This window comes from Procambarus clarkii, chromosome 94 (genome assembly GCF_040958095.1).
Source record: "Procambarus clarkii isolate CNS0578487 chromosome 94, FALCON_Pclarkii_2.0, whole genome shotgun sequence".
NCBI classification, from domain to species: Eukaryota; Metazoa; Arthropoda; class Malacostraca; order Decapoda; family Cambaridae; genus Procambarus; species Procambarus clarkii.
The window spans coordinates 5642618-5667839 of record NC_091243.1 but is presented as its reverse complement, the minus strand read 5'-3'; the positions used below and the strand labels follow the sequence as shown (position 1 = coordinate 5667839).

At 43.9% G+C, this 25222-nt stretch overlaps 2 protein-coding genes across 4 annotated transcripts in view; one reads left to right on the top strand and one right to left on the bottom strand.

Annotated features, from left to right (window-relative positions):
* The window catches only part of LOC123747291 (metallophosphoesterase MPPED2), a 64644-nt gene that overhangs the window by 21279 nt on the left and 18143 nt on the right, over window positions 1-25222 (top strand). The window contains exon 8 of one of the 3 annotated variants that reach the window (XR_011226165.1): window positions 6864-7155. The exons of 1 other annotated variant lie outside the window; for it this stretch is intronic. The gene's annotated coding sequence lies outside the window, so the exon portion shown is untranslated. Of the gene's footprint in view, window positions 1-669; window positions 1624-6863; window positions 7156-25222 lie in introns of those variants that run through there. One more of the 3 variants, XM_045729386.2, reaches the window with a different exon arrangement.
* LOC123747289 (forkhead box protein I1-ema) lies at window positions 1769-11423 on the bottom strand. The gene is made up of 4 exons (XM_045729371.2): window positions 10758-11423; window positions 7424-7547; window positions 5334-5400; window positions 1769-2877 (listed from the first exon to the last, which is right to left on the bottom strand). The coding sequence occupies exons 1-4, from the start codon at window positions 10942-10944 to the stop codon at window positions 1966-1968; spliced, it is 1290 nt and encodes a 429-aa protein (XP_045585327.1). The 5' UTR covers window positions 10945-11423; the 3' UTR covers window positions 1769-1965.

The window sequence follows — 25222 nt, the reverse complement described above, 5'->3', positions numbered from 1 at the left end:
TTTCCAAATATCCCTCAGTCATTTGTCCCTTGATAGAATCATTGGGGAATCTGATGCCTTTGACTTCGCTAGTCTTAAGTCTTTTTGTTCTCGTATTGGGGTCTCGAGTGATATTTAGGATATTTTGAATATCAATAAATAGTCTTTGCAACTTGGTGCCTTCTTTAGATAATTCTATAACTGCACGGCCAATGCTGAACTTTGAATATTTTCTTTGCCGAAAAGCGATTACAGCGTATCTGGAAGGGAATGTGTTGTTAGCCTTATCTAGAGGGGCTGTATTCGTGACCTTGGGCCAGATTGACAAAGCAGTTACGCAAGTACTTAAGAACATGTACATCTTTCCTCAATCTTTGACGCCTTTGGTTACATTTATTAAACAGTTTACAAGCATGAAAACTTCTCAATCAATTGTTGTTATTGTTAAAAACAGCCTCCTGGTGCTTCGGATCTCATTAACTGTTTAATAATTGTAAACAAAGCTGCCTAAGATTGATCAAAGATGTACAGGTTCGTAAGTGCTTGCGTAACTGCTTCGTGAATCTGGCCCCTTATTTAGATGGACTGTGTTAGTGGCCTTATTAAAGGGTCTATGTTAGTGACCTTGTTTAAAGGGAGTGGGGGGGGGGCTATTTTGGTGGCTTGTTCTAGAATGGGTTCTCAAACCAGGTGATGTATGCCCATGATGCTCTTGGATGCATGTGTTGCTGACATCCACTCTCGGAAACAGGGTGACTGCCTGACTGCACTCACAAGGGCGAGATAATGGTACACCACTACTGACACCAGTGTGTGTGGGTGGGTATGTCATAAAATTTGAGTTGTGGTACTGGATAGAATCTTCTAAACTCCAAGTAAGTTTGGTAGAACTTTTGGCCGAGATACTTTTGAGCTCATCATGATTCATTTAACAGTGTGTGTGCTTTGGAATGCTAAAGCCCATCCTACAGCCTTAATATTCTCTCATAGATACATAATCTTCTTATACTGTACTGTGATTGTGTTTTAATATTTAGGAACATCTCATACTTACCTTTGTACATGTAGACAAAGAGTGCTGGAAAGACGGGACACCACGAGCGTAGCTCTCATCCTGTAACTACACTTAGGTAATTACACTTAGGTAATTACATATGTCTTGCCATTTATAAAACTTGCTTTCATTTTTATCTTTTTCCCTCCTCATTTATATAATTTACAATAAATATGCCCCACACTCACATTTTATCTCCAAGTATACCTCCATTGCAGTTTTGCCTGGTTCTTACTAATTTCTTTCCTCAAGCAGGCGGTAGCTTGCTGATAGTAAACAAAGCTTAGCAGTATGTTAGGAAGGACTGGGGTTGGGCTGTGGGCTGCCGAAGAAAAATTGCATGTTTCTCAAGAAACCAGAGAATTGGTTAACATGCTAAATGAATGTGCTTCACCAAACATTGAAAGAAATATGAAACTAATAAATAAGATTACAAAATAAACAAACTTAAAAAATCAAGGGGAAAGTCAAATTAAATTTAATGTATGCACCTTGGAAAAATCAAGGTGCAGTACTGTCTTTCTTTCAGCTTTACCACCAATAGTAAAATGAGGCCAGCACAGGAAGGTGGAGCGAGTCTTTAAAGCTTTATTTTTTTAATAATTACTTCCCGGTTTGGTGCCTTCTTTTGATAATTACTTACTTACTTCGGAATTGTGTCTTCGTCAAATGCTCTTCTCCGAAAATGCTTCGGACACGTTTGTGGGTAGGTATCAGGAATAGTAAGAATGTCGCTGGTGACTAGCATTCAATTTAATGCATGCATTAAATACATCGTTAAACCATTTAAAACATGCAATCAACCTAATAGTAAATATCAGATTGAGAAATAAGGAATTTTTTATTTACATTAAGTAATTGTTTATGCAATTTGCAAACTACATGAGAATTTATAATAAAAAACTTGTAATATTTTACTATTTTGTCTTCAGCTAACTTATAAGATTTTCGATAAGGAAACTTTTACCTCTTGAACACGAATACTGAAGGTCATGTGTACTGACATCTCGTGAATTACCCTTCATTTCATTATATTCTGGTTTGCTAATTCCTTTGCTTTCCATGCCTTCATTGTCACTCATCTGAGAGCCTTCCAAGTCTGCAGTGATCTCTCTCAATTCTGGGAAATTTTTTGTCTGGTGATGCATATATTGATCATTAAAGTTAGCATTTTCTTGTTTAGAATCAATCATATTGGGCTTTATGACCTCGGTACCTAGTTGTTGAGGTTGTTGGGATGGCAAGAGCTGTGGTAGGCACTGCAGGATTGACCAAGGACTTGATAGCTCATCTTTGTATTTATAATTTCTTCTAGCATTCTCAGAGATGTCATATTTTTCATATTCTTTAATACTGTGTGATGCCATAGCCACATGTGCTGAGAATTCAGGTGACTTTGATTGCATGCTGGTGCTTCCTAGAATTTCCTTTGCAAATTGGTGTGCATTTTTCAGGAAATCAGTCTTTATCGGAATAGTTAAATCATTTGGTATCTTTGTGATGCCCTTAAGACTATTCAAATAGCTATTTTCCAGAGAAGTCTCATCAGTGCAAGCTAACTCTGGGGTTGGTACATGGAGGTTATTTGAATGTAAGCTGCTTTCTAAGCTTGAATGAGTGTCAGTAGCATTGATTCTATAGTTAATTAGCTCATCTCTTTGCAGTGTCTTATTTCCTGTCTTCATTATATGATCTTGATCATCCTTAGACAATCCTGTTGTATTTGGGGTCTGCCTTGGGCGTCTCTTTCTTCGTCGATAATTCCCATTTTCAAACATATCAGAACATCCAGGGTCAAGGGCCCAGTAACTGCCTTTGCCTGGCCTTCCCTTTTCTCGTGGAACCTGTCAATAAATATGAGATTTAGATAGTCTAATATGTTGAGTAAGATTGCTACTCTTAATTTTCATAAACAGAACATATTTTAAAAGCAAATTTGAGGACTGATCACATTTAAGATCTCGCATATTTCTATAACAAATCAAAGTAAACATATTCAATTGTTCATCTGAACCAAAAGAGCATAAAGATTTAAAAATAAACTTAAATTCAATCATAATGAGTCAGAAGAAATGCAGATAGGTACTGTAAGTAAAGCATGGCAGTTGCATTGTTCCAGCTCAAGAACTTCTCTAATCTATGAGCACTTGATTAGACTGATGAATTACCTCTTCTGTGGGGAAAACTGACTCGTGGGATTTATGTATTGATTTATAATTTATTTATATAGTAATTTATTTCTTATGTTAATTTATTTATTTCGATAGCAGACTGTGATGTTAAAGTGGACTGTATGAGTTTAAATTCCCACAAATTTTTCCCTTCACAAGCTGGGGAGGTTTATTATTTATATATGTAGTCTATTAGTCTATCAATCAAAATTCTCGATTGGTTGACTTTCACTACAATATTAAAACCACATAGATTAGTAAATAAAATGGGGAAGCTTCATCTGTATGGTTGATAATCGAGATGGCAACACGACATGTTTGAACTGTCCCAGGGTTAAAAATGGCTACTGTCCTCTCCCTCCTGAATCATCTGTTCTCCAGAGGCATTTTATCAAGAAGTGGAAAGAGGGTTTATATTTAATCTATTTTAGTACTGATAATCAAGTTGGTTCAAAGGAAATGTTTTTATGATGTTTACAGTCCAGAGACTGATGTTTTAAGAAGAATTCCCAATATTATTAGCTGATGAATTTAATAGCGACGTGGCAATGATATCACCATTTTCTTCCTGGGAAAATTCCACTGGACTCTCGTTTTCTTTGGATGAATAACTTGGTACACAAACGGCTCCTTGTACATGATCAGCAGTACTCTTATGTACTCTATTGAGTAAATTGTCTTAATTAGGATGCAGAACTATATGAGGTTTATGCTATTCAGTGAGGCAGACATAAAAACACCTGCATGCTGTTAATTAGGTATTTCTTTGTTTATCTTGCAATTTAGTTAAGTGCAACACTATTGCATTTAGGTCGTCATCCCACAATTTATGCCACATTCTTTGCATGACATCTCTGCTTTGGTAGAGTCTGCATCTTAGAATATCAAATAGATATTTGTTTTTCATATTGTATCCCTTTGTTTAGCTGCAGGCCTCTAAGAAGCATTTGAGGTCAGGATTTGTATTGCATATTAGTTTTGAAGATGTACAGGTACACATGAGTGTGTGTAGTGCTTTTATATTTACTGGGCCCAAATTACTGACATGGGCAAAAAAATATAGACAAACTCAAGACGCAGTAAAATATGTCTGAAAATAGTTAAAAATTGTAGCAACACTTTGGTGCAAAAAATATGCCTTTATGTATGGTGCTGTATATTATTCCCTTTTTGCTATAACCGTATTGGGCCATCCACATGGATTGGCCGCCCTGGCCAGCCCACGTGGCCGTGTGGGCTGCCCATGGCCTCCAAAACAATTTGTATTTATATAAACAATGATTTTGTGTGTGATTATATTGTATATCCCTTTAAATATTAATGCTCAGTTGGTAACTCAACACACTGAGGACTGTCAACTGGTGAGAGATGTCAGTGACTCATGGGTCAACTGGTAAGAGATGTCAGTGACTTGTGTGACATTACAATATACAGTAATGGGAAAGTGTGTTCTATCATTATACTTTGTCATTATATACAAAATAAACTTAGTAACAAGAGTTAATAGCATTTAATTTTATGCAAATAGCAATACAATCATTATTATGTTTTCTAGGGGACCCCCCCCCCCACCTAGTGGCTTCCTGAAGCTATGGCATTTTTCTGCCTCTTTTTAGCAGACCAGTTCAGTAACATTCCTTGCGGGTTTGAGTTTCTCCTCCATACTGAGAGTACAGTTTAATTTTTCTTTTTCTCTGTGAACCTTGCTGTTGTCCGTTTTGCTTCACTACCTTTCTCTGTGTTTCTTCAGTTAGTGATGGTAAGGATCACCTGCTCCTGGTGTCTCTTGACGGGGGACCCAGGTTTTGGCCTCTGGTCCCCAGTAGGCAATTAAGGACTCCTAGAGTTGATGTAGATCCACACACGTGAGTCACATAAACGCGCTAGCCATAGGAAGGCACAGAATCCCACCCATAAAGAGGATTACGGGCTATTCATGCCCATGCCAACTCTTGGGTGGCTTAATCTTCATCATCATAAAAAGGCGTTTCATTACATTCAGCACTATTTTTTTATGAATTCGTGAAGTCAAAAGTTGGGTTATGGACTTGATCATTTCATAAGCACATACTATATACTATATTTGATACATGCACAAACACATAGGAGAAATCCGAGGTTGTACTGACCTTGATAAAGCAGTCATTGAGGCTGAGGTTGTGGCGGATGCTGTTCTGCCAGCCCTGTCTGTTATGCCTGGAACATAACGTTCTTTAGTACTTACTATTCCTCTCTACAGTGTTGCTTCTCACTTGATATAGATAATGTATGTTAATTATCTATGTAAAATAGAATGTTTTGAATGAAGTGGTGCCCAACCACATGGTCATGACGGTAGAGCAACGGTCTCACTTCATGCAGGTCTGCGTTCAATCCCCGACCATCCAAGTAGTTGGGCACCATTTCTTCCCTTCATCACATCGCAAGTCCTTATCCTAACCCCTTCCAAGTGCTATATAGTCGTAAGAGCTTAGTGCTTTCTCCTGATAATTCCTTCCTTCTTTGTCCGAAGTAGGAGGCTAGCCTCACTCAACTTTCATACATGAAACATAAGGAGTATTTGAGTGTCAGGCCAGTCAATATCAATCAGAGTGCCATGCTTTTAAGAAATATTGATATCTATAGTGACCATGCGAATTTCATGGTCTGAAATAAAATCAGGCATGAGATTTCCATAGAGTTTTGACAATTAGTCCTGGGCCAGGATTCATCAAGCTTTCGTCCACTTACGAAACTTTTACATCTTTCAACAATCATGGAAGCTTTGTTTACATATATTCAATAATTTATGAACTTGGAAAGTAAACAGCACAAGGTTATTATTGTTACAAAAAAAAAAACTTGTAATGGTTTACAACTCGTAAACTGTTTAATAAATGTAAACAAGGCCGCCATTATTGAGGAAAGATGCACAGGTTTCATGAGTGGTTACATAACTGCCTAATGAATCCTGGCCCTGCTGGTCATTTACATCCATCATTCCAAAAATGTAGATGCACCTATACAATTATTATATTTTTGCTTACGTTAGGTTAAGATTATTGAGAATTGTTTCTGAATATGGGAACAAAACGGAAGTAGGGAACCTGTGTGTGTAGTTTTTATTAAATTATGTTGGAAGAGGGGTGGAGGGAGAAAGGAGGAGTGAAGGGTAGAGAGGAGTGGTGGAGGTGGAGAGGGGTGAGTGGCGGGGGGTGGGGGTATGTTGGGTGTGTGTGTGTGTGCGTTGGTGGGAGTTAAATAAGTTTTATAACATGAAACGTATTTCGGGGGTCTGAAAATAACTCGCAATATTTCCAACATTTAACAACTCCAGATTTAGCGACTTTAAATTTACCAAAATTGAAATATGAAGGGGCTGTATGGTGCCATATCAATAAATTGGAGAAGATGCAAATGCATGCAACTAAATAGCTACCGAAACTGAAAAAGGAAGAGCTATAAGAAGAGGCTAAAGATGTTAAATATTCCAAAGCTAGAAGATGGCAGAAAGAGGTTTTATGATTACAACACAAAATAGGAACAGGAATCCACAAAATTGGTAGAGGAATTCTTGAAACCTGTAACTTCAAGAACAAGAGGTTACAGACTCAATCTAAGGAAACAAAGCTGCCCCCCCCCCCAAAAACAAAAATAAGAAGCTCTCTTTTTGCAAACAGATTAGGAGACGATTGGAACAAGCTAAGTGAGAAGGTGGAGGCCAAAACTGTCAGTAATTTCAAAGCATCGTATGACGAAGAGTGCTGGGAAGACGGGACACCAGGGGCGTAGCTCTCATCCTGGGACTACACTTAAGTAATTACTACACCTACAATACACACATTACATCTACAGAACCGCAGACTACACCAGAGTATAGGTGGACCGGGACGGTATTTTTTGTACGAGATGAAGCAGAATTCAAGAGCACAAGTAGATAATAGAAGCAAACAATAGTCACAGTACAAGAATGTAAGAACTTTTGTATACATATTTTTATTGTTTTATATTTATATATTCATTTATACAGGAAGGTGGTAAACATATGGAATGACCTGGATGTGCTGGAATTGGAAGAAACCTCCACAGATAGCTTTTAGAGCAGATATGGTAGAGCACAAGAACGCGAGGAGGAATAGATTCACTAGGTAACCTACCTAGCCAGAAGGCTACCCTAGGCAGGTTACCTACATATAACTATAGGTGTATACAGCTAGGTGATTTACACATACCCACTCACCTGTAATAAGGGAAACGATCCATAATGAATCTATAAATGCCAGCGAGTGTGACCTTGTGGTCCGGGGCGCTCCTGATGGCCATGGCGATGAGGGCAATGTAGGAGAAGGGCGGCTTCTGGTGTGCTGAGGGACCACAACATGATTACTCTCTCTCACTTAACATTGTCAAGTTAGCATTACACATTATTATTATATGCTGAGATATATACTTATTTAAAATTTATTATTATAAGATTTATTACTCTTATTAAGTAATAAATCAGCAGTCACTTTTTATTTGTAGTAAATAATGAATTCCAATCTTTGGTCTGGGGCTGTCGGGTTTCACTCTTTGAAATTATATTTTTAATTACTCTTTCATGTGTTTTATACTGTGAGCTCATGGGAGAGTTGTAATAGAGTTTTATGGGAGCGGTTTTTAAAATTTAAATTTTGCTCCGAGGGGCGAGTTTATTGGGCAGCGCCACTCATCCTGTGAGTGGACATACCGCCATAGTGACAGTATTGGGCAGCGCCACTCATCCTGTGAGTGGACATACCGCCATAGTGACAGTATTGGGCAGCGCCACTCATCTTGTGAGTGGACACACCGCCATAGTGACAGTATTGGGCAGCGCCACTCATCTTGTGAGTGGACACACCGCCATAGTGACAGTATTGGGCAGCGCCACTCATCCTGTGAGTGGACACACCGCCATAGTGACAGTATTGGGCAGCACCACTCATCCTGTGAGTGGACACACCGCCATAATGACAGTATTGGGCAGCGCCACTCATCCTGTGAGTGGACACACCGCCATAGTGACAGTATTGGGCAGCACCACTCATCCTGTGAGTGGACACACCGCCATAATGACAGTATTGGGCAGCGCCACTCATCCTGTGAGTGGACACACCGCCATAGTGACAGTATTGGGCAGCGCCACTCATCTTGTGAGTGGACACACCGCCATAATGACAGTATTGGGCAGCGCCACTCATCCTGTGAGTGGACACACCGCCATAGTGACAGTATTGGGCAGCACCACTCATCCTGTGAGTGGACACACCGCCATAATGACAGTATTGGGCAGCGCCACTCATCCTGTGAGTGGACACACCGCCATAGTGACAGTATTGGGCAGCGCCACTCATCTTGTGAGTGGACACACCGCCATAATGACAGTATTGGGCAGCGCCACTCATCCTGTGAGTGGACACACCGCCATAGTGACAGTATTGGGCAGCGCCACTCATCTTGTGAGTGGACACACCGCCATAATGACAGTATTGGGCAGCGCCACTCATCTTGTGAGTGGACACACCGCCATAGTGACAGTATTGGGCAGCGCCACTCATCTTGTGAGTGGACACACCGCCATAGCAGAATGTACAACACTCCCCAATAGGAAGAAAACCCGCTGGGTTGTTCATCCTGTCACTTGTACCCAATGGGAGCGGTTGTTTGCTGTTGCGGTTGTTGTTCTCTGGTGTTCCCTTTCTCTAAATGTCTTCTGATATGGGTGTTGACGTCTCTGTTCATGTATCCGTTGTTTATTACTTGTTCATGTATCCGTTGTTTATTACTTGTTCATGTATCCGTTGTTTATTACTTGTTCATGTATCCGTTGTTTATTACTTGTTCATGTATCCGTTGTTTATTACTTGTTCATGTATCCGTTGTTTATTACTTGAAGGCTTCTGTCCAGTCCCTTGTGGATGTCATGATAGTCAGAACAATGAGTCAGGGCTCTGCGTATAAATTCGTTTATGACACTAGTCTTATATCTGTCAGGGCATTCGGAGTGACCATTCATACACGTTCCAATGTTAATGAGTTTAGTGTAAACTTGTGTGGCAATAGTGTTGTCTTTAGTTCTCACGTAGACATTGAGGAAAGGGAGTGCACCATCGATGTCTAGTTCACATATATATATATATATATATATATATATATATATATATATATATATATATATATATATATATATATATATATATATATATATATATAACGTGACTGAAGTATGTTGACCAGACCACACACACTAGAAAGTGAAGGGACGACGACGTTTCGGTCCGTCCTGGACCATTCTCAAGTCGATTGTGAATGGTCGACTTTAGACACAATCGACTTGAGAATGGTCCAGGACGGACCGAAACGTCGTCGTCCCTTCACTTTCTAGTGTGTGTGGTCTGGTCAACATACTTCAGTCACGTTATTGTGACTCATCGCCTGCACAAGCAATAGCCAGTTTGGCCTATCGAGGTCACCTTGCGGCTAACTATTCTGACCTTCCGAAGGAAACAATCCGAAACAGTTGTCTAACTCCCAGGTACCTATTTACGGCTACCTGAACACAGGCAACGTTATCCAAACCCTTCTGTTCTGTCGCGGGAGTCGAACCCGCGACTTTTCGGTTGTGACCGCACAGCGACGACCCATGGAGGCGATTCCAATATTGGAATTCATTATCAAATGAATTTTACATAATTTTTTTTTCAATAGTATAGGGTGATGTTTAATTTATTTTGAAATATGTCACATATCAGCAAAAAGGTGTATGTTAAGGCTGTCACTGCAAGCGATTGTGCCCACTGCATAGGTACATGCAGACGTAAACTTGCATGCACACACTACATACATGCATGCATGCATACATACATACATGCATGGGGGGTCTGGTAGCTGAGGGGACAGCGCGCGGGACTCGTAATCCTGTGGCCAGGGCTCGATTCCCAGACTAGGCAGAGACAAATTGGGCAGTATCTTTCACCCTGATGCCCCTGTTACCTAGCAGTAAATAGGTACCTGGGAGTTAGACAGCTGTTACGGGCTGCTTCCTGGGTGTGTGCGTGTGGAAAAAATAGTAACAGTTGATTGATTGACAGTTGAGAGGCGGGCCGAAAGAACAGAACTCAACCCCCCTGCAAGCACAACTAGATGAATACATACATACATACACATGCATACATACATACATATCTGTACACCAGTTGAGAGGCGGGACCAAAGCCAAAGCTCAACCCTCCCAAGCTCAACTAGGTGAGTACATTCATACAAAAGCTGCAGTTATTAAAACAAACATCAAAGTGCAGGAACTTGTCTGTAACTCAAGTTAAATATCGAACTCATTCAATTTAAAATTCATAATATATGTACGTATGTATGTATGTAAATGCATGTATGTAAATATGTACATATTTATTTATATATATAAATCTCCATCCTGACTAATTTAGTTATAAATTCGCGAGAGTACACCAGTGGTAAACACATTTCTAACACTTCCAAAGTGAAGGAGAGAGTGCTGTGTTAGGGAAGGTTGGTGTCCCTGGCGAGGACGGGCCTACCTTCACAGTCCGGTGCCGGCGAGACTCCCAGATGACATGGCGGGAACAACAGGGACGCTTGCAGTGACGCCGGGTACGAGGGCGGGAATGTGGAAGAGATGAGATGGGAGAAATAGAATGGAGAGGAATAAAAGGGAGATAGAGTGAGGTTGGGATAGGCGGTGGTGGAGGCTAGGGAATTATTCATTACTCAAGTGTTGGTTATCGAACACCCGAAACGCGGTTGGTGAATGTATAGGCGCCTCCTGCGCCTCTGGCAGTATAAGGGCACAAGAGGTGACAGCTTCCTCGTGCGGCGAACCAACGGTAACTAAACGTGTCTGCGAGAGAGACATCTTATTTAAAGGCCCAGTTAGTTTGTTTGAGTTTACTCTTGTGTTATTGTTTACAGTGGGAGGCCAAACATTTGCTCCATTGAAGGGTGCCGCGAGGGACCACCACAGCGACCTGTGTTTGTTTTCACACACACACACGCCCACCACACACACACACACACACACACACACACACACACACACACACACACACACACACACACACACACACACACACACACACACACACACACGGACAGCACTCGGAGGTCGTAGTCCTTAGGACCCGGGTTCGATTCCAGGCCTAGGCAGAAAAAATGAGTAGTTTCTTTAACCTGCCAGTAAATAGGTACCTGAGAGTTTTACATATGTTACGGACTGTATCGTGGGTAGACTCACCTAATTGTGCTTGCGGGGGTTGAGCTTCGGCTCTTTGGTCCCACCTTTCAATCGTCAATCAACTGGCGTACAGATTACTGAGCCTACTGGGCTCTATCATATCTACATTTGAAACTGTGTATGGAGTCAGCCTCCACCACATCACTGCCTAATGCATTCCATTTACTAACTACTCTGACACTGCAAAAATTCTTTCTAATGTCTCTGTCGCTCATTTGGATAATCAGCTTCCACCTGTGTCCCCTTGTTCGTGTACCACCCATGTTAAATAATCCATCCTTGTCTACCCTGTTAATTCCCCTGAGACTTCCCCAGCGACGTGAGGTGCAGTTCCTCGCAGCCTTTCCTCGTAACTCATGCCTCTTAGTTCTGGGACTAGCCTAGTGGCATACCTCTGAACGTTTTCCAGCTTCGTCTTGTGCTTGACAAGGTACGGGCTCCATGCTGGGGCCGCATACTCCAGGATTGGCTTTACATACGTGGTATACAACGTTCTGAAAGATTCCTTACACAGGTTTCTGAAAACAGTTCTGATGTTAGCCGGCCTCGCATACGCCGCTGATGTCATTCTTTTGATGTGGGCTTCAGGAGTCAGGTTTGGCGTGATATCAACTAATAAGATCTTTCTCTCTGTTCGTTTCGTGAAGGACTTCATCTCCCATTCGGTATCCTGTGTCTGGCCTATTTCATTCTTCCAGTTTCATTACCTTACATTTACTTGGGTTGAACATTAGTAGTCACTTGTTTGACCATTTCTTCAGTTTGTTTAGGCCATCTTGTAGCCTCATACTATCTTCCTCTGACTTAATCCTCCTCATAATTTTTGCATCATCAGCAAATATTGAGAGGAACGAGTCTATTCCCTCTGGGAGATCATATACATATATCAGGAACAGTATAGGTCCAAAAACTGATCCCTGAGGGACCCCACTGGTGACGCTTCGCCACTCCGAGACCAGCTCACTCCTCACTGTGACTCTCTGTCTTCTGTTGCTTAGGTACTCCCTTATCCAGTGGAGCACCTTCCCTTTCACTCCCGCCTGCATCTATCTTGATTTTGTGTACTAATCTCTTATGTGGTACTTGTCAAAGGCTTTCTGGCAATACAAAAATATGCAGTCTGCCCAACCCTCTCCTTGCCTGATTTGTGTTGCCTGGTTATAGAATTTAATCAATCCTGTGAGGCATGATCTGCCATCCCTAAACCCATGCTGATGTGTTACAAAGTTCTTCCGCTCCAGATGTTCCACTAGCTTTTTTTGCACACTCTTCTCCATCAGCTTGCATGGTATGCAAGTTACGGACACTGGCCTGTAGTTCAGTGCCTCCTGTCTATCCCCCTTTGTTGAATATCAGGACTACATTAGCCATCTTCCAAATTTTTAGCAGTTGACCTGTTACTAGTGATTTGTTATACACCATGGAGAGTGGCAGGCACAGAGCTTCTGCTCCTTCCTTCAGTATCCAAGGTGAGATTTCATCCGGGCCTATAGCCTTTGTCACTTACACTGTAGCAGATGCTTTCTCACCTCTTCCACTGGTAATCACAAACTCATCTAGTGGTGTTTGGTTAGATATTTCATCTCCTATCTCTGGGACTTATCCTTGCTCTACTGTGAAGACCTCCTGTGAAGACATTTCTTATTGAGTTCCTTGCACACCAAATTGTCGTTTGTAGTGAATCTGTCTGCCCCTATCCTTAATTTCATTCCCTGTTCCTTCACTGTTGTTTTTCTCCTTCTGTGGCTGTGCAGCAATTTAGGCTGAGTCTTTGTCTTGCTTGCTACGTCATTTTTATATAGCCTTTCTGCCTCTCTTCTCACCCTGACGTATTCATTCCTAGCTCTCTGGTAACCTTCTCTGCTCACTTGTGTCCTATTATTTCTATAGTTTCTCCACGCTCTTGTACTTGTACTGTGTGTGTGTGTGTGTGTGTGTGTGTGTGTGTGTGTGTGTGTGTGTGTGTGTGTGTGTGTGTGTGTGTGTGTGTGTGTGTGTGTGTGTGAGAGAGAGAGAGAGAGAGAGAGAGAGAGAGAGAGAGAGAGAGAGAGAGAGAGAGACAGAGAGAGAGAAATAGTCCATTGTGTCTGGGACAGGCAGCCTGTGCTCATATAAACGTTAGGCTTATACCAAGGTCCCCCCAAATGTGGAACTATTGACCCTCCCCAGGATCCAACCCCACAACAAGCTGACTAGCTCTCGGGTACCTATTAACTGCCAGGTGAACAGTGGCATTAGATATATGTAGTAGCTATCTTGGAGGACAATAGGTCCAGAGTCAGTACATTACACAGCCGAAGGTTAAAAAAGGCGGGGTCCAAGAGCTAGTAGCTCGATCCTGCTGGCACAATTGGTAACTACACACACGCCCTCCGCGCGCGCACCCCCCCCCCACCCCACCACCGCGCACACACACACACACACACTGTTGATTGACGGTTGAGAGGCGGGGCCAAAGAGCCAGAGCTCAACCCCCGCAACCACAGTTAGGTGAGTACAATTAGGTGAGTACACCTGGGTCAGCTAAAAAAAAAAGAGCTGAGGTGACAGCGCGCGGGACTCGTAATCTGTGGCTCGGGTTCTATTCACGGCGCCGGCAGAGACAATGGGCAGAAGTTCTTTCACCCTGATGCTCCTGTTACCTAGCAGTAGATAGGTACCTTGGAGTTAGATAGCTGTTACGAGCTGCTTCCCGGGATGTGTGTGTGTGTGTGGAAAAAAATAAATACAATTAGTAATAGTTGATCGATTGACAGTTGAGAGGCGGGCCGAAAGAGCAGAGCTCAACCCCCGCAAGCACAACTAGGTGAATACACACACACACACACACACACACACACACACACACACACACACACACACACACACACACACACACACACACACACACACACACGAAAAAAAATAAAGTTTAGACTACCAGGGGTCGTACTCGAACAAGGAGACACAGAAACAAAGTATCCAAGTGAGCAGCAGAGACATTACAAATAATTTCTGTGTGCGTCAAGCTGTTTTAGCTTAGTTCGTATATTACTAATCCTGTGGGGCGGTAGTGGACCCCATACACATCCTGTGGGCGGTAGTGGACCCCATACACAGCCTGTGGGTGGTAGTGGACCCCATACACATCCTGTGGGCGGTAGTGGACCCCATACACAGCCTGTGGGTGGTAGTGGACCCCATACACAGCCTGTGGGTGGTAGTGGACCCCATACACATCCTGTGGGCGGTAGTGGACCCCATACACATCCTGTGGGCGGTAGTGGACCCCATACACATCCTGTGGGCGGTAGTGGACCCCATACACAGCCTGTGGGCGGTAGTGGACCCCATACACATCCTGTGGGCGGTAGTGGACCCCATACACCACCTGCGAGCGGTAGTGGACCCCGGGTTATTGTTTATTGCGAGGTGAACAGAGGCATCAGGTGAAAGGAAACGTGCCCTACCATCCTCATTTGTGAGCTAAGGCCGCAGACCACTACACTCTATGTGTCCCCAGTGAGGGAGGGGAGGGGTTGCGTGAGTGTGAGGGAGGGGGCAGGTGTCATGAGGGAGGGAGGGGGCAGGTGTCATGAGGGAGGGAGGGAGGGGGCAGGTGTCATGAGGGAGGGAGGGAGGGGGCAGGTGTCATGAGGGAGGGAGGTAGGGGGCAGGTGTCATGAAGGAGGGAGGGAGGGGGCAGGTGTCATGAGGGAGGGAGGGAGGGAGGGAGTGAGGGGGCAGGTGTCATGAGGGAGGGAGGGAGGGAGGGAGTGAGGGGGCAGGTGTCATGAGGGAGGGAGGGAGGGAGGGAGGGGGGCAGGTGTCATGAGGGAGGGAGTGAGGGGGCAGGTGTCATGAGGGAGGGAGGGAGTGAGGGGGCAGGTGTCATGAGGGAGGGAGGGAGGGAGTGAGGGGGCAGGTGTCATGAGGGAGGGAGGGAGGGAGGGGGCAGGTGTCATGAGGGAGGGAGGGAGGGAGGGAGGGGGCAGGTGTCATGAGGGAGGGAGAGGGGGGCACCCGCTGGACCACACCGAGCGTCGACCCCTCCTGTTGTAAAATTTGATTCGTACGTTCGAGGTTTATTTTCTTTTTCTCTAGCGAGCACTTGTGCGCCCCGTGTTATGTTGTCATAATAATCCGTGGTGGTTTATGTGGCCGGTTAAGGCACCTGCAGTTGGCCCTCATGAAACACATATTGTATAAGCGCTTTATTAATCACATATTTTGTCCTCTAGTACACAATAAGCATGAGGTCAATTGTAGTTTCTGTTCAAGTTATCTTGGGTCTTATCTTTCTTCCAGGTAACAAATATTTACAGTTAGATTATTACGCCTTCAGAAATATTTTACTTTAATGTATTGATTTATTTTCTTCAAAATTTACGTGCTTCCTAGTCCTCCAGGGGCCAGATTCACGAAAGCAGTTACGCAAGCACTTACGAACGTGTACATCTTTCCTCAATCTTTGACGGCTTTGGTTACATTTATTAATAAGTTTACAAGCATGAAAACTTCCCATTCAACTGTTGTTATTGTTATCAACAACCTCCTGGTGCTTCGGAGCTCATTAACTGTTTACTAATTGGAAACAAAGCCGCCAAAGATTGAGAAAAGATGTACACGTTCCTAAGTGCTTGCGTAACTGCTTTCGTGAATCTGGCCCCTGGCTCGGAGGCTTCTTTTTATAACTAATTACTCTTCGTATGTTGCCCCGGAGGAGGAGTTTACTGGAGAGCCCACCAGTTGATTGACAGTTGAGAGGCGGGACCAAGGAGCCAGAGCTCAACCCCCGCAAGCACAACTAGGGGTGTACATGCTGAGAGTGAAAGTAACGCCCCAGCAGCTGTGTACAACACCTGCTCCACTACAGATGTTACCCATTCATAACACACTGCAACGTGCTCAGTTAAGCAAGTCCCAGCTGTGTCTGGGTACAAGTGACAGGATGAACAACCCAGCGGGTTTTCTTCCTATTGGGGAGTGTTGTACATGCTGCTATGGCGGTGTGTCCACTCACAAGATGAGTGGTGCTGCCCAATACTGTCACTATGGCGGTGTGTCCACTCACAGGATGAGTGGCGCTGCCCAATACTGTCATTATGGCGGTGTGTCCACTCACAGGATGAGTGGCGCTGCCCAATACTGTCACTATGGTGGTGTGTCCACTCACAGGATGAGTGGCGCTGCCCAATACTGTCACTATGGTGGTGTGTCCACTCACAGGATGAGTGGCGCTGCCCAATACTGTCACTATGGTGGTGTGTCCACTCACAGGATGAGTGGCGCTGCCCAATACTGTCATTATGGCGGTGTGTCCACTCACAGGATGAGTGGCGCTGCCCAATACTGTCATTATGGCGGTGTGTCCACTCACAGGATGAGTGGCGCTGCCCAATAAACTCGCTCATCGGAGCAAAATTTAAAATTTAATTTACGAACCATTTTGCTGAAAGGGAACAATAGAAATACAGAAGTGAACTTACATCGCATCAGGCTTGCTCTTGCACACGGGCACCTTATAGCTTCAAGAACATGAGAGGAAATGTCAACATTGTGGAGAAATGTCCAACAGACCACTGGAACATTATCTTAAACAGTGCAGAGTTACAAACTAAATAAGATCACAACTGAGATTTAACAGCGCAGCAGTTAGTAAACACATTGGACATAATCTTATTGAAGCCAACATATGAATCATAAATACTCATCCACCGCTTAAGTAAGACAGAAATGAGTAACACTTAATGGACCAGCCAGAGGTTTAGGACCTACGCAAGAATATCCCTGCAAAAACAAAACAAAAAACAAAAAATTACACAACACTTACTCAATATGAAGTGTTGTTCTGTGTTGTTCATCCTGTCACTTGTACCTACACACAGCTGAAAATTACTTAAAAAAATTTCAACAGGTCAGATGTCGCACAATAAGTAGCAACGGTTTCAAGCTCAACAAGTCACAGTGTAAGGCTTAAAATATCAGATGCATTTTCACCCACAGGGTTATAAACCCACGGAACTGCCTACCTGCAGCCGCCGTAAATCCAGATCTCCGTTGAATTTAAAAATCCAGCTTGAAAAAAAATCATTTGAACAAATGGGGGGGAGGATGGGGGGGGGTGGACCTTTGACAAGCGGCTGGCTTCCTGTCCTCGTCGAGATCTCTAGTGTTAGTGGCTCTCAGGGAAAAATGTCTCTGAACGTCAAACAAGGAAGGAAAATTAACATTTACTCCTTTTCAAACTTATGTTATCTTGTTTGTGCAAAGTAAGGGAATCTCTGAGTGTTTTCTCAACTTAAGCAATGTGGGACCGATAGCATGCTGCGCATACTTCTATCGTCTGATAGATGGCCTCAGCTCTCGGGTAGTGGTCCAGCCGGGGTCCATTTCCCGCGCTGCAGATTATCAAACTCCACTGCTCAGCTGTCACTTCCATCCTGAATCTTTAGGAATTTTCCTTTTTATTCAACATTGATAGTTCAGGATTGGGTTTTATGTCTGCTGTCAATTATATGAATGAATGCCGTAAGAAAGCTTACTGTCCCTGGGCGCTGAAGGGGTACCGTCCTTGGATGCTGAAGGGTACTGTCCCTCTATGTTGTCCCTGTGTACTGAAGGGTACTGTCTCTGGGTGCTGAGGAGTACTGCCTCTGGGTGCTGAGGGAGTACTGCCTCTGGGTGTTGAGGGAGTACTGCCTCTGGGTGCTGAGGTGTACTGTCTCTGGGTGCTGAGGAGTACTGTCTCTGGGTGCTGAGGTGTACTGCCTCTGGGTGCTGAGGGAGTACTGCCTCTGGGTGTTGAGGGAGTACTGCCTCTGGGTGCTGAGGTGTACTGTCTCTGGGTGCTGAGGAGTACTGTCTCTGGGTGCTGAGGAGTACTGCCTCTGGGTGCTGAGGAGTACTGTCTCTGGGTGCTGAGGAGTACTGTCTCTGGGTGCTGAGGAGTACTGCCTCTGGGTGCTGAGGAGTACTGTCTCTGGGTGCTGAGGAGTACTGCCTCTGGGTGCTGAGGAGTACTGCCTCTGGGTGCTGAGGAGTACTGTCTCTGGGTGCTGAGGAGTACTGCCTCTGGGTGCTGAGGAGTACTGTCTCTGGGTACACAGCAACACCCACAATACTCACCTCTCCACGGCAACATTCTCCGTGTGCCGGGTAACAATTTTTAGACGTTCTAAAATGGGGATGGTTTTTAAATACACGTTCAAACATGCGTATTCCAAAGTACATAAATATATCATTCCTTCTTCTAAATAAAGGTGATGGGGGTGAGAGGAGAGACAAAGATAAGGTCTCAGTGCATGCAGTTCGTAGGTCCAGGTTTATTTGGAGTTGGGCAGCCTGTCGCCTCGGAACACCAAGGATAAACACACACTTTTGGCTGAAAAAACAATCATGCTATTAGCTATCATGCGGACGTTGCAGGCTGGCTTGGGGTCGCGCCGACGGCTGCAGCTGCTGCTGCTGCAGGAGACGCCCAGTGCTGACTGCTCCAGCCCTGCTGTGGTCTTTTCAGTTTGAGATTCAGACTTGTAGGTGATTCTTCGGCCATGCTTTCTCTTGAACAGAATCCGCTAATCATCTTCCATCTTGACCTGTGTTGGAACCCAAGTCTTTCTGTTAACTATTGTACCTCTGGGTGTCCCTTGAGCGTAATTCTTGGGGAAGAAGGTAATATGTGCAGCTTCGCACAGGCACTATCCGCTTCGGACGTGCCGGAGAAGTTTTAGAGTAGCGAGTTCCCGTTTGGTTTGGCTTGAGTTTAGTTTGGCCGCCCCTGTGGCGAAGTCGTAACACAATCGCCTGGCGTTTCGCGAGCGTTTTGGCCTCTGTTCGTATCCTGATTAGGGAGGATTTACTGGGCGCCAATCCTTAACTGTAGCCTTTGTTCACCCAGCAGTGAATGGGTACCTGGTGGTTAACAATTTGGCGGGTCGTATTCCATGGAAAATTAGGATTCAGGGCCTGCCTGAAACGCTATGCGTGCCGGTGGCTGTACAAGAATGTAAGAACTCTTGTGTATGCAAACAAAAAAAAAAGTTCAGAGGAAGGTACATCTCTGCGCACGCAGGAAGGCGCATGTCTGTGGACCGACAATGCCATAATTGAGCAACTGTCTTTCACTGTATGTTCACCCAACATTAATTGGGGATCTGACTGTGAGAGTAGCGGATCGAAACAAGTAGAATAAAGCTCAAGATGAGAGCTTTATATTTGTCCTTCTTTCCACTATTTTAAACAATCTATCTTTCATTTAAAATAATTGTACTTAGAATATGCCATATCTACTGTAATGGAAGGTCAGAAGAAGCCTAGATGACATCAGTTGTAGCCCAAAATACAAATCCGACTTAAAAGGATTCATGGCGTCAGAAACGGCACGTTCCATATATAATCGCTTAGACTTATTTTTAGGCAACTGAGGACCTATAATCTAGCTCCAGTGGTTGTTTGATTATTATAAGAGATTATCAGTGTCACAAAAATAAATAGTTGAAGTGTGACGAGTTGAGCCAAGAAGCATTATAAGGCTCCGGCAGAGACATGATCCAGGTTTATTGATGGTGGGCGTGAGGCAGGGAAGACGGCGAGGGCGCGGGAAGCGGTTTATGCTAACACGGGGAAGGTCGCTACATACATAAACAAACACCAGGCGACCACCCACACCCACCAGCCCCGCCAGTTTATTTCCCTCACCAATTGTGTTCATTGTTCATGATTCCCCGTACTCCAGCTGGGTGGCTCCCTGCTGTACTCCAGCTGGGTGGCTCCCTGCTGTACTCCAGCTGGGTGGCTCCCTGCTGTACTCCAGCTGGGTGACTCCCTGCTGTACTCCAGCTGGGTGGCTCCCTGCTGTACTCCAGCTGGGTGGCTCCCTGCTGTACTCCAGCTGGGTGGCTCCCTGCTGTACTCCAGCTGGGTGGCTCCCTGCTGTACTCCAGCTGGGTGGCTCCCTGCTGTACTCCAGCTGGGTGGCTCCCTGCTGTACTGCAGCTGAGTGGCACCCTGCTGTACTCCAGCTGGGAGTACAATTAAGGTGCATTTCAATATTAGGTAAATTAACCTAGTGCATAAACTTTGGTGAACAGTTTTACACTTGGTAAAATAACTTGCGATTACATTAACGCTGGAAGTTAACAATGCACCGTAATTGTTGAATGAAATAACTTGAAATTTAACATCGTGAGATTAACCTTGTATAATTAAACTTTAGTAAGGGTAACAAGGATAAATTTAATAATGTGAAACTTCCAGCGAGCAAGTCTAACAATGTGGAATTACATTTGGTGACAGTGCTACGTTGGGTAAATAAACAATGTATACCCGCAGCAGTCTCACATGTCCTGTGTAGCTGTGTTGCATCCAACCCGTTCTCGCAAATTCGTAAAGTCAATATTGACTTATCAACTACGTGCATAGGTGATATACTAAACATAATAGATACCCCTAAAAAGATTCATAGAAAACACCGACCTTACCTAACCTTGTTACTATCTTAAGATAAGCATCTTATTGCTTCGTAATTACAATTATTACTTAACCTATAATAGGCATCTCGTCATTTAAGCGCTCACGTTAAGCCTTCGTTGCTCTAGCGAGCTCCTTCACTTACCGTGAGCGCTCTCCTGAACGCTCTCCTCGACGCGTTCATACCCGAGTCTGGTGTGGTGGCCCGAGGGGGCTGTTGCAGCCCTCTAGGAAGTCCTCCAGGTCACCATTAATAGTGCAGGTCAGAGTTATAGAGCGCACTGGAGAGTGTGTACAGTGACTTGACATTTAACATATTCCAATATTCCAGTAAGGGTGCTGAATGTTGCGTGTTATTGTTGTAATTGTTGAGTAATTATGAGTCGAAGGTACTTTTGGACTGTACTGTAGAGCCCCAGGCACGGATGCCGTAGGTGAGATATGGATGGGTAAGTGAATAAATCAGTGTTACCAAGACAGCGCGATGTACATAACATTGGATCTGAGAGAATGCAAACAGCTGTAGAATTTTATTTTTGTTTTAATTTGTATATGGCAATTGAAATTCAGGTTGTTATCAGTGTGACCACCAAGTGAACTCCCATCTACTCTACTGTCAATTTGGGTGTTGTTAATTCTTAGTTCAATGTGATTGGTGGGGTTGTTTTCAAACAATATGTAACGTTAGTTTAGTTTAGTGCATTTATTATGCACCCCATACCCATCTTGTAGGCGGTAGTGGAAAGGGTTACAGAGGCACATAATGGGCTTAGGGACTGAACCCCACAGTTCATTGAGTTAAGCAAGTTACAGTCTTGATGAGCTAGTTACAAAAGTCAATGCACATCGTCACATCATCAATGGGCTCGAGACCGACCTCAAAGTACAATTTCTAAATTAAGCAACTGACATATGTGGAGAGCTAGTGCCACAATTGATATGTTTGTCCTGCACACCGCCCCCCATCCAGTGGGCAGCGGTGGATAGGTTACAGTCACTTAGTTACTACCTACAGTTAGCAAACTGTGGCTATTTGGCTAAAATTTCTGGCAGCAGATCATTTTGAATGAAATATTTACACATCTTTGGAACATTTGTTATAGAATTGTCTCTGAATTCACGTATCTTGTAACGTCTGGAGTGAGATAAGGGTGCGTGTGTTGGTAGTCAGCCGCAGATGTTTATCTTTTATTTCAGTTCAGTATTCATCGTATTCACTGTGTCAGAATAAGTGGGTTAGCACGTGAGAAGATTAAGGCTGTGTCATCAGCAAACAGAATTGGTTTGACGTGTTGCGTGGCTCTTGATAAGTCACTGATGTAAATGAGGAAGATCGAGTGCCTGTAGCCACCTAAGCTTGATTTGATAATCATCCCTTTTTTTCCCTTCCCAATGGGTCATTTTACAGTCAGGCTTCAAAGCCAGACAGATGTTGACAGATGTTTGGAATCGACCGTAGGGTCTGCCCAACTTTGTCGAGAAGTAGATTTAGATTTATACTGTATAATTTTGTTTTCTCCGGTAAGCTCTATATTTCATTTAGAGAACCCCAATCTTCCTTAAAAAAAATGCAAGTGTGTGTGTCGGTGGCGTTGGTGAGTGTGGAGCGCCACCCACGGTGAGCAAGAGTGGTACTTGTTATGACACTAAACACCGCTCAGGAAGTGGGAGAGGGGGAGGGGGACTGTGGAGGGGGCGTGTGTAATGTTGGGGATGTGTTGAAGATGTCTTGGGGATGTGTTGAGGATCGATGTAGTGTGACACACGCACCGTCTTTTTCGCTGAAGGTGACGTGCGCATCGTCCGTCACGTTAAAATTGGCAGGTGTCGCATTATGTGTGTCCAGCAGCTGGACACCCTCATAAATACTGTCAACCAGTATCCTCCCCGTGATAGCAGCCACATAGAAAGGACTGATGATTTAAATGCGCTCTTATCACCCAGTATATCCTTTCACGACCAACAACAACAGATCACAGTCACTCCAAAAAATCTACCACTTACGGGCTATTCATGTCCGTGCCACCTCTTGGGTGGCTTAATCTTCAGCAATCAATCAATCATATATTGACAGCCGTGTCCGTCACGCTGCAGATGACATGACGTATACATGTTTCGAACTGTACATTCTAAAACTTCAACAGAGTACACGAGAAGACTGCTGTAAATATACACAGGATCGCTTTCTCTTGGAACAGGTAACATGTCTGGCTTCTTGTGAGACAGAAAAATGGAAAGTCATAAACACTTCCTTTGCGGCGAAATCGTAAAAATAAACAGGAGAGAACCAACAGCCATGTGGTTCCGGGGTATGTGTGGGGGCATGGGCAGGTCTGGCGCAGGCCTGGCACCGTGACGGACGGGCCAGGGGCAGGTCTGGAGCTGGCAGGCCACTGTAATGACCGCCATTTACCGCCAGTTGGCCAACTTCACGCCCACCTTCTATATATATTTGGTCTGTATATTTACCAACCTGGGAACCTGTGGCTCCGCGGACTGTCGTGAATAGTTTTGTTTCGCAATTTTATTGTCGTGTGTTAAGGCGGTGGTTTATATCACAAGCAGTCTCGGAAGACTGCAAGGGAACCTGCTGGGAGGTATAGGCCCCTTGTCTGAAAATTTCTGGTAGATCGATCCCAGTTGAATACCTTTAATTTTCGCAACAAATGGTGTGTATGCTGGCCATTTCAATATATTTAGGAGCTTCACTACCACGTTTTAAGGAAATTAGTTTGTTGGTATAGATTTCTTCCGATTACTTGATAGTGCCTTGCAGGAGATACACATTGCACATTCTTGCTCGTCCTTCGTCGTGTACAAGATGGGCATGTGGTCCACTGCCCTGCATAAGATGGGTGTGTGGTCCACTGTCCTGCACAAGATGGGTGTGTGGTCCACTGTCCTGCACAAGATGGGCATGTGGTCCACTGCCCTGCATAAGATGGGCATGTGGTCCACTGCCCTGCATAAGATGGGCATGTGGTCCACTGTCCTGCACAAGATGGGTGTGTGGTCCACTGTCCTACACAAGATGGGTGTGTGGTCCACTGTCCTGCACAAGATGGGCATGTGGTCCACTGCCCTGCATAAGATGGGCATGTGGTCCACTGCCCTGCATAAGATGGGCATGTGGTCCACTGCCCTGCACTAGATGGGTATAGTGCATACTGCTTTAGAGGAGAAAGGACACGTACCTTATTACTTTTCCATATTAATTACATTGTAACTATCCTCTAAGGAGGGCTGGTCAGAGACCGGGCTGCGGGGATCTTGAACCCCGAAACCACCTCAAGGTAAGGTGTGCTAATAGGCGTGTAATGTACAACAAAATAGTTATGGCCTTTTGAATCTTTTGAGAATAAATTAATATTCATAAATTAGAGTCTGTTGAAATTAGAAAGTTCGAGGGTTGAAGTCAGATGCTTGAGGCTAACCCTCATACAATTTTCCACAGTAATTGCAGTTAGGTATATGCCTAACATGACAAAGTTAAGGTCGGCACCATTCAAACAAGTACTGTACTTCATGGCATAGTGTCAAAGAAGACCCTGTATGAATCTCCTGGCAACTCTGGGATCAGTTGGACTTTTAAACTTCCCTAAACAAAATTTTGTTTAATTCTTACTACAGTACTATATAGCAAAATATTACACACTAATGTTCACAAAATTTAAAAATCTACCTATTATTCTTTAGTCGTAATAGGCAAATATGCATGTTCATTATGTCATCAACACTGGGTCTTCCCCCTACTACTGTAATTTCTTATTGTTCTATACACCCACCTGTTGCCTCCAGTCTGGAGTATCTGGAGTGACACAGCCAGAGAGTGAGAAAGACAGACATTCACACACAGACAGAGAGAGACAGATATGAAGACACAGACAGAAAGGGATACTCAGAATGATACAGGAAGAACAGGGAGACAGAGAGGCAGAGAGAGAGATATATACAAACATAGAGAAAGAGAGATCAAGGCAAAGACAGAGAGGCACATAGAGAAAGAGAGAACACAGAGAGAAAGAGAGAGAGACAGGCATATAGACAAAGACAGTGACAGAAACACAAAAACACATACATTATTGTGGTACCACAGTAAACCACTCCACATTGTGGTACCTCACTGTACCACTCCACATTTTGGTACTGCACTATACCACTCTATTTTGTGATTCTTCACTGTACCACTCCTCATTTATCCAACCATAAAACAGTTATTATGTTTATTATGTTAAAACAGTTTATTATGCATGTTAAATTGCCTAATAAATTTACATGTACTGTAGACAAAATACCTGGCTG

Coding starts and splice junctions, on each gene's coding strand:
- LOC123747289 (XM_045729371.2), bottom strand. CDS start 10,944: ATGAATAATTCCCTAGCCTCCACCACCGCCTATCCCAACCTCACTCTA. Junction 7,548..10,757: donor GCCGGCACCGGACTGTGAAG/GTAGGCCCGTCC, acceptor GTGGTCCCTCAG/CACACCAGAAGCCGCCCTTC. Junction 2,878..5,333: donor TCAATGACTGCTTTATCAAG/GTCAGTACAACC, acceptor ATTTATTGACAG/GTTCCACGAGAAAAGGGAAG.